The sequence below is a fragment of the Phasianus colchicus genome, chromosome 16 (genome assembly GCF_987193195.1).
Source record: "Phasianus colchicus chromosome 16, bPhaCol1.hap1.1, whole genome shotgun sequence".
In the NCBI taxonomy this organism is placed as follows: domain Eukaryota; kingdom Metazoa; phylum Chordata; class Aves; order Galliformes; family Phasianidae; genus Phasianus; species Phasianus colchicus.
Genome location: NC_143451.1, coordinates 9,576,593 through 9,586,647, shown reverse-complemented (window position 1 = coordinate 9,586,647; position 10,055 = coordinate 9,576,593). Strand labels below are relative to the sequence as shown.

General features: G+C 45.9%; 1 protein-coding gene across 1 annotated transcript; it reads right to left on the bottom strand.

The window, feature by feature from the left end:
* Window positions 1–416: 416 nt before the first annotated feature.
* On the bottom strand, window positions 417–10,016 carry UBFD1 (ubiquitin family domain containing 1). Its single transcript, XM_031606558.2, has 7 exons — window positions 9,901–10,016; window positions 9,512–9,748; window positions 9,237–9,445; window positions 8,171–8,236; window positions 7,843–7,948; window positions 6,025–6,107; window positions 417–4,758 (listed from the first exon to the last, which is right to left on the bottom strand). Exons 1-7 carry the CDS (start codon window positions 9,929–9,931, stop codon window positions 4,648–4,650), a joined length of 843 nt encoding a protein of 280 aa, XP_031462418.2. The 5' UTR covers window positions 9,932–10,016; the 3' UTR covers window positions 417–4,647.
* Between the last annotated feature and the right edge of the window lie 39 nt (window positions 10,017–10,055).

Genomic DNA, 10,055 nt, shown 5'->3' with positions numbered 1-10,055 from the left:
TGGACGGGGAGGGGGAAGGAAGTTTCTAAAGCCCGTAACGAATACGGGACAGTACATGCTAAGCTTTAAGAGCCAGGGCCATAGGGGCATCTGCTTTTTGGGGGCTGACCCTGCCCATATCAGGATACTGGCTGGGCACACTCACCACGATACGGACATCCTATGAACTAAAACAAGGCTGCAGCCTACGAGTGAACAGGGAGCCAAGGAGGTACTGCCTGTAACCCACCTCCTTTTGTAATTAGCAACGCAAAGCACCGAGCTGAAATAACCCCTCCCAGAGAGCAACACTGATGGCATCAGGATCAGCCCCGGTGCAGGGGCTCCCAGCTGTGACATCCCCAGGCACACAGCAGGCCCCAGTCATGAGCTGCAGTTGGTGTGTGCAGAATGCCCAAAGACTCCAACACAGACAGACTTCATTATCAAACTTTAATTCATAAGACTAATTAATCTTACAGAATAAAACAATAGGATAACCAGTCAAGGTTACACTTAAAAAATCCAGCAGTGCAAATCTAAGACTAAATATGTCATCTCCCGCTCCCCAGAAATAGGCAATAGATTATTTAAAAATACCATTAAACATGGTACTTACATATTCCATTTAAAATAAATCTGCAGTGGACACAAACATCGAAGATCTTTTTGTTTTTAAAACAAGAAATGAAAGAATTGCTCAGAACATGGATAAGACATCGTGAACTTTCATGAGTGCAGAGAGCAAATCCGTGGCTGAAGGCAACAGGGGAACATGGCACAGAATGAAAATAGTTTGATTGGGAAATAATGTTACAGAGGGAAAGAGAAGGGAGGCCTGAAAGCAAACTTTGCTACATGGGGTTGGCACAGTGCTGGGAGGGAACCGCTGTGCTGGAGGGGCATGGGCAGCCACAGCGCATGGACAGCGGGCACAGAGCATTGGGGCTGACATGGCACTGTGTGTGTGTGTGTGTGTGTGTGTGTGTGCGTGCGCCAGATGTGAGCACTGCGTGTGAACAGCTCATCTGGGTCCCAGAACTCATCTCCCTTTTTCTCTTTTGTGATTTTAGTTACCTGTTTCTCATTAGACTCTGTCACTAACAGAAATTAATGATTTATTTTAAACTTGATATGAAAAATGTGTAATTAATACAGCGTTTTCATGCAGGACACATTCTATGATCGGACCCAAACAAAGTTTAAATGATATCTTTTAAAAACCCATATGAAAAATGAACCCAGGAATCGCTTGTGCCTGGGATGCAAAGTGGCTGCAGAAGGAATGCTGTGCTCTGAACAAGGAGAGGAAAGGGACCCTGGCAGCAGGCAGGCGATGTGGGAACAGCAATGGGGGAGCTGGAGCACCCCGAGTTGCAAACAGACTGCAGCAGGGCTGCTGGGGGGGACAGGGCAGCAGTGGGGTGGAGACTGCAGCTGCCACTACACATTTGTGTTCTGGTTGCTTCCACCACTGAGCAGTAAACCTGACACAGCTGGTACGGTTTCCTAAGGAACCCCCAAAAACAGCCCGTGGGGAATGACAGCTGTACACAAACAGGGAAACGATCTCCATAGAAAGGCATCAAATTGTTGTTTAAGTGAAGTAATTAAGCTTTTGCATAGGAATCACTGCAGCTATTACCAGAAACACCCTATGGAAGAATACACATTGGATCTCAAAGCAATCTTCATCAGCCAACTGAAAGCACTGCTTACACCTTCACATCACATCTGACACCGTGTCTCAGCGGGGACCAAAGCTGCCTCCTGCACAGCACTGCTCCGTGCCCACCAGCCCTGGGGAGCACCACAGCTCTCAGAGCCAACCCTGAGGAGCCTGGCACACAGCTCCGGTCAGATGGGCTGCAGCACAGCAGGACTAAACATACAGCATGTTCTCTTGGATGTTAATGATCAATGACAATAACTGCCTCGGAGAAACGGGCACACAGCAGAAGATACAGAGCTCCACATCCTTCCAAAAGAGAGAGGATCTTAAAAGAGATGCTGCTAAGTTCAGTAGGAATATTGGCTTCAAAGAACTCCTGAGAAACCCGCTGTTAACGACCCAACAAACACCAATTAAAGCATTTCCAGTAAGCATCACTTTCCTGTATTTTAAGTTAAATTTTGCACATAGAATAAAAGAAATTCAAGTCTTCAAATCAAATTTAAATAGAAAAGAAGCACCTAAACAGGACCACTTTTGATCATCTTTGTTTATAATTTTTTCTTCTTCATCTCTAAAGCTGCTTTGTAACCCCAACATTCATACTCAGTTTGAGACAAGTTGCTGTCCCCAGTACAGGGTGGGAGAGGCTGGGAAGGTGCAGGGAAGACACACTGCTGCTCTTGGAGCCCTCTGGCCCTGGCAGTGGGCACTGCCCACGGTGCCATGTGTACTCACCATGATCCTGCACCAAACCCAGATCTCACAGCACCTCCGGGAGGACCTGAGCCACAGACAAGTCTTATGGGCAAGCCAGGGAAAGAACAGGGGAGGAAATAGAGTGTGAATGGATGCAGAGAGCTCCAAGCAAGCCAGGCAGCAAGTGGAGCTGACAGCCAGAACAAAAGGGACAGATGAATGCAAAGGTGAACCCAGGGGACAGAAGACACCAGCATCATTAATTACCCTCATACACCAGCTATAACAAATGATGGAGTGCTGCAGCACATACACCTTCCACCAGGGACTGAAAGTTAAAATTAAAGCTTTAACACCCGCACTGGCAATCAGAAAGTAAGAGTGACAGAAGAACTGCTACCTCCAACCCACTGCAAGAGCCCCTGCCTGCAGCCCCCAGGGCTCCTGCATTGCTGCAGCACCACAGGCAGAGACCTCACACTATGGGAGTAACCAGAACATTACTAGTTTCTATCTTGGATATGGAACACCTTTACAATTCGTATTGCATCAATGCTCTAACTGAAAGGACAAAACAAAAGCTGCTTACATTGCTATCAAGAGCCTACAGGTAAATAAGCACCCTTAACACATACCATGAAGTGAACACTTTCCCAAGTCTCTCGGATAAAACAAAATAAATACTCATTTAGGAGTTTGCACCTGCTGAGTTTCAACTGGGCTATTTCAAGGCAAGTGAAAAATGGATATGGAATATAGTCAGTTCAGCTGTTCCTAAAAGGATATTTCTAAGCAAGTTTCACAAAATGCTGAGCTATTTGGATTGAGGAATATTAAGCTTACAGGGTTAAAACAACCAAAACCAAACAGCGATCTGTTAGCTGCAGATTTAACACACAGCCAGACGGACTCAGTCTGACCGCACATACAATCTGGTAGGGGTGTGCACCTTGTCAGGACTGGAAGGTCCTTGCAGAAAACCTGAGATAAATGGCACGTTAATTGCTGAGATGACACTGAATACCACAAACCAATGGCACAGAACGGTATTTCAGACAGAACTGGATGCAAGAACTTACTGTAAGAACTTACTGTAAACTTGAGCCAAAGAAAAGCTGGAAGGTAACTGTAATTTCAGACGGTCAGTTGCTGGACAGATCCCCCTGGTCTGGCAGGGTTCACTGCAGAAGATACCCATATGCTTTCAGATTTGGATCACAAAAGGCTACTGCAGTTATTTACGATGCAAAACGGCATCAGAACTTCCCTCTCCCACCTCTGTCCTCCTCCCCAACACAAACAGGGGCAGGAAGGCCCATTCGGTTCGCCTCCTTTGCAAGACCTGAATTACTGCTTCAGCACACTCACAGCAGCACGGTTACAGAGCTCAGCCCAGAGCTTTCTGTAGGTTTGTTTTCCAGTCAGACAGGTGAGCATCGTCACAACAGCTGCAATGTGACTCAGGGCTGCAGTGTGCACAGAGCTCCAAAACGCAGCACTCCGGGCACAAGTGGAGCAGGGAGGGAAACAACGGCGGCACAAAGCAGAACAGTGAGCAGCACCGGGTCACAGTGCTTACAGAACATCCACAGTGGTGTTCCTCTGCTCCAAACATGCCACGGAGTACCAACCCACAGCTTCCAGCACTGGGAGAGAGGGGGAAATTAAAAACAAAAAAAAAAACAAAAAAAAAAAGGGAGGGCATCTTCAGGTTTAAAAACAAAGAAATGCAGAGTTTTGCCACCAAAGATTCAAACCCGAAAGAAAAGGGCCAGCAGAATATGGCTTGCTGAACATCCATTTTGCATACTGTTACACTGCTTCAAGTTTATTTCTAAAAATAAACTGGTTCTGAAATTCTCAGTCACAACCAAGTCACTAAATTAAGTCTAATGTTCGTAACTGAAAGATTATGAAAATAGTTGTTTTTGTTCAAACCATGTAAAAAAAGCCTCAATAATACATTGTAATAGCTTCTTTTTAAAACTAAATTGGAAGATCAACTCTCAGCAGATTTAAGTGTATTACACACAATATTTTGTGAATTAGAATTTATTGATTTCCATTGCATTTTGCTTTAAATACGGTTGAAGCTGACTGCAGAAAAGGGATGGTGAAAATTTTAAGTTAAAAGTAAACTAATGGTGAAAGAACATCACCTCTGGCTTCCATCAATGCCTCTTTTATCATATTTTATTAATAAGTTCCAGGACTGTCACATCCAGGCATGCTGGAGGCCTCTCCCAGCAGTGTCCTTAGCTTTGTGTCATTTTCCTGTGCCAGAGGTGAGCGTGCTTTCAAAAATACTGCCATTTTCCCAGCACCGTGTCTTTGATTGCATCAACATATTGATTTGGTACCCAATAGACCCAGTAGTAAGACGCTTCTGTTGGGCCCAGCTGAAATGCCTGCAAAGTTAAGAACAACAACATTTACAAATGGGAAACAGAACAGCTGATAGCAGACAGAGCGGACGCACGTTTATCCTCTGCAAAATCACACAAGCCTGCTACACCACGGCCTCCTCCAAAAGCCTCTGTGCACTATATGCATTTCATACGAAATTAAAGGAAACATCCCTCTGTGAAACAACTGCAAAGTACCCGTGACAGCGATGAGCTCTCTCCTTTTAAGATACTCTCGCTGCAACAAAATCTCTCAGCCAGTTTCAAGGACGTGAGGAATTTACTCTGGAAGACAGAATGTACTGTGTGACCCAAAGATAAGTCTCTACAAAAACTACTGGAATGCAGAATGCGCAGAGCTAGGAAGCTGAGCAGGAACTAATTAGGCAATGATCATGTTTTAATTGGTGAAATCTCACAGATTAAAATAGATTTAGATAATGTCCTGTTCTCTAGTTCTGTCAGCAGGCAGAGGAGAGGACGAGCACCATAGCATGCCAACAACCTCCACCCTTGTCTCAGAATCATTATTGTATCATCCAGAAGAGGACGTTTTCTTTTATCAGTGATCAAAAACCAAACATTTGAGCAAAGACTCAACAGCTCCCTCCTACAGACAGTAGTTTTAAGGTACAGCATTTCTTCCCCTAAAGAAAGGGCACAGACTCATATAAGGAACTTACTTCAGCATTAGAAGTTACTTATTGTGCTCCATAAAGCAAAACCTCAAAAGAAACCAGAGATTAAAAGAAACAGACAAAAAAAGTCCAGCAGAATCAGCACTGCTCTCCTTTTAACTGTGTTACTTTCCTGTACCCAATAGCAGTTTTTCAGAAAATCCCATGGGGAAAAATATTACAGAATCAAATCACTTCACTTTTAAACCTCCACCAAGGCCTGTTTATACAAACAAAATACAGTAGAAAGCAGAAATTAAACTAGATAAAGAAAAGTCTCTCTAATACTAAGAAATCCTGAGTTAAGCTGTTACAGCAGTAAAAAAAAAAAAAAAAAAGTGTTGTCAAAAGACAGAGGATACTAATTTGCACTGACACTTGTGAAACCAGCCCAAATTTCCACAGAGTAGCAGACACTCAGTGTGCCAGCCCAAATATTTACATTGTGTTAGCAGACAATGTTGACATTTTGACATTCCACAACACACCAAGCTGGTACTGCTTTCCGTTTCAGCATTACTCTATTCTGATAGGTTTACTTCTGCATATTCTGTAACTGGAATGATATTATTGAAGTGGAGATGTTACTTACCATCATGTGATAATCCTCATGTCCTTCAATAGGTTCACTCACCACATTTTTAATGGATGCCATGGGTAACTTTTCTGTTCTCTCTACATCAAAATTGATCAAAGCATTATTTCTGACGTATGAGGAAGCAGAATGTCATGCTAACTTCAAACACCACCTCCATTACTTCCAAAGACTCCACTCTTACCAGCACAGCGCTCATGGTGAGAGCCAGGCCAGGGGAGAGCATTCAGGACTGACTATCAAGGATTATACAGAACTATGAGGCTGAAGACAGCTGAGCAAAGTGAGGCTGGCTAACCCTCAGCTAGCCCCAGCTTCACCCTGAGAAAATGCTCCATGGTGCTTTATGAGCACAGGCAAAGAAACATTTATGGGTAAACACAGAAAGAAACAGCAAGAAGATGGCTACAATTCCTGCAGCCTGATGCCAGCAGCAGTAACCACCAACAAGCACAAAGAACATCACTAGTGGCAGATTTCTCTCTTATGTCCCTACTCCTTTCTGAGGACTTAACTCCCAGGGAAATAAACACTGTGATGTAAAGACAAAAGAATCAATTTCAGTTTTCCAGGACTGACAAATGAAAAAACCACGTTAACAGCCAGTTGTGTTCATCCTAGCCCTGATGTGTAGTATGTGCCACACATTTCTCAGAGCAGGAAGGAGTTCTTCCCCTAACAACAGCCAGCAATTACAGCCAGTCCCTGAAGGAAGTAAGCTGCTGCTAATTTTGGGAAGTAGGGAAACAGGTTATATTAAAGACAGTCAATTACATGAAGAATCAAGTTTCAAAGCTTAAGAAGCACTAATCTACAGCACTTCAGAAATACTGAACTTGAAACTGATGTACAAGGTAAGGGAAGAGTATTGATTACCTAAACATGCATTTTGAATACATCATCAATGCCAAAAAAACCCAGTTGCCCAACCTGTAGAAGGGAAGATACATAATCTCTGTAACTTAGCCTAAGAGATGCTATTCCAATGGGTACCCATGGAGTTTTTAAAGCCAGAAAGTTTTCACAGTCAAGTTTGTTGTAGGTAGGAAAGGAGATTTCTGCTTACTTTGGAAATAATGTAGCAGCTGAATGTGTCATCCAAAGCTAATACTACATCCAATTAGGTTACTTTACTGGCACAGTAAGCAAGCCCTTATATTCATTACAATATTGTCCATCCCAGTCAAACTAAAAATGCACAGCTTCCTTTGGAGGCAGGGGATTCTCTGAGATACTCAGTGCTGCATGCTATCACCACAGCACTTTCAGCTCCTCCTGGCACCAGTCGAGACAGTAAACTGATTCCTCTGCACAGCAACACATGCTGTAGTTCCTGCAGTTGCACATCACTGAAACAAGACACCCCTCTAATTTTTGTTGGAAGGACAGATAACGACAAAGATGCCAACACTCCTACTCTTATTCCCAGTTCTATGAATCTTCAGAGTCTCAGCCAAGTCATCGGGCCTCTATGAGATGCTGGCATTGAACCAATGTTTATGAAGTGCTTTTGAGATACATGAGAAATGCCAAATATTGTAATTCACGTTTGCAGCTATGAATAGCAGACTGGAACACACATCTACTGGCACCACTGAGCTCAAGTTTTTCAAGAACAGAAATAACGTATCAACTAATGTCCAACAATCTGAGAGAATGGCATTTGAGAAACAGCAGCAGAATTTAGTTTTGAAGTAAGGAGATAATATTATCTCCTAAACACGATTCAGTCACGCCAGAAGATATTTCTCATTCCCACAATTTACTTATACTCCAATTACCAATTAACCACCTCAGAGTTTTAGCATTTCTCACCTTTTGTACCAATCCATAGCTGGTCTTGCTCGAGCTTAAAGGTCAATCTTACTTTCCCCCCTGATTTGTTGTACATGCCAGATAATGGCACAGCTGGTAGGTGCTCCTATAACAAAGGCAACGTGGTAAGTCACAGGGAAAGAGGAACAGTAAAAGCTGCATCCTCTTACTTTCTGAAGCATAAGGACGATCCAATTTAGCAGTTTTCTTCCCAAACAGAAAGGAAAGCTAAAACCAGCACAGTTGGTCTCAAGCCACAAAAAACAAAACAAGAAAAAACCCGCCTCTTCTCTGATTGTGACAATGGCCCAGGTACCCACTTACCTACCTGAACACCTTTAATGGAAGGCATCACATCGTCAGGTTTTCCTTTATCCAATACTTTTCTGTGTTGCTACAATGTAAAAACAGAAATGAGGATTTACAGAAACACAGCAGAGTTTCTCAATTTACTTCCAACACACCCTGAATCCAACAGATCCCAATAGCACTAGGAGACAGTTAAAGACTATCCATAGTCATTTATCACGCGGGAAACAGTTAATTTTCAAAGTTAACCGAGCACTCCCTATAATAGCCTGAATAAATTACAGAGATGAATAAAATCCCAATATAATGTGAAGGGTAACATCCTTTGTAGGATGCACAAATACATAAATATATACAGATAAAAAGAATACAAGTTTCACTTTGAAAAGTACATGCTGAATCACATGGTTGGCACTGGGCAAGACAGTTTTAACAGTCAGGGGTTATATTCAGTGAATGGTAGAAAGTCCTCTAGATCTGACAGTGCAGCATACCGCAACACAGCACCAAACAGGAAGATTAGAGCAGTAGTAACCAAGAAAACCATGCTCAGAGCTCATAAGTTGCTGAGTACCTTTAAGCAATGATGGAACTTACAGTGAACGTGAACTATGATAAATTATAGAAAAACAAAAGCATGTCTCATAAAGGTTGCAGATCAACGGTGTACATTTTAAGTTTTTAATCTAGTTTATCTGAGGGAAGTTGCTGACACCCTGAGCTGAAGATCCTCCTCCAGCCCACATTACTGCGGTGCAGCCACAGAACGGCGCTGTGGGAGGGAGTCCCAGGTGTGAGGGGGATGCTCAGCAGCCACGCTGCCTTCAGCACGGAGGGAACAGTCCCCACACCCATTTTAAAGACAGTTTTTAGAAATCCAATTATTTTACACCAACAAAAACTAGTTAGCTGTGAGATATAATTAACATTAGCTTTGCTTATGCTAACAACATAAAACACTTCTGCTGCTTACAGCCCCAGGGGGACCACACAGCCCCGCCAGGCCCCTCCACAACCAAGGGGCACGCAGCACGGCACAAGCAGCACAAGGTCCCACCCACCCCGTCCCCAAAGGACCCCCGCACCTTCTGCCTGCAGAGCGGCTCCTTCTTGCTCTCCTCCACCTTCCCCTCTTGCTGCGCCGCATCCTTGGGCGTGTTGACGGCCAGCACGTCGTTGATGGTGGAGCCCACCACCATGATCTTGGCACCGTTGGTGACTTTGATCTCTCGCAGCGTCTTCTCCTCGGGCAGCAGCCCCTTGAACATCACCTTCTGCATGGCGGGCGGTAAGCCTGGGGGGAACGGGGAGGGGTCAGGGGGCGGCGGCCGGGACGGGGCCTGGGGGCCGCCCCACGCACCTGTCAGCGAGTGGATCTTCTGCTTCAGGTCGGCACCCGTGCTGTCCAGGCAGAACTTCACGTCGTACTTGTTCTTGTTCCAAATCACCCGCAGCTCCACCAGCTCCTGCCCGCTCTCCGCGTCGCTGCCGTTGCTGACGGCGCCCGGCGGCTCGGTCCGGCATCCATCGCCCCGCGGAGAGCCGCCCTCCCCGCCGCAGCCCGACGCCTCGGCCTCCATGCCCGGCTCCGCGGCACCTGCGGGGAGCGGAGAGGAAGAGCCCGGCCCCGGGGAGCCGCCCAGCCCCGGCCCTCAGCGTTCCGCCTACCGCGGCCGGCCCCGCCCCGCGCCGCGCCGGCCCCGCCCCGCCGGCCCCGGCCCCGCGTCGTCCCGGGCCGCCCGCTCCTACCTTCGGCGGCGGCGGAGGCGGCGGCGGCCATGATGATTGTGTACAATCTGCCGCGGGGGGCGCCGGGAAACGCCGCCGCTGCGCGCTGGGCCGCGCCGGCCCCCGTAGCCCCGCCCACTGTCCCGCCCGCCAATCGCTGCTCCGCCCTCGGCCCC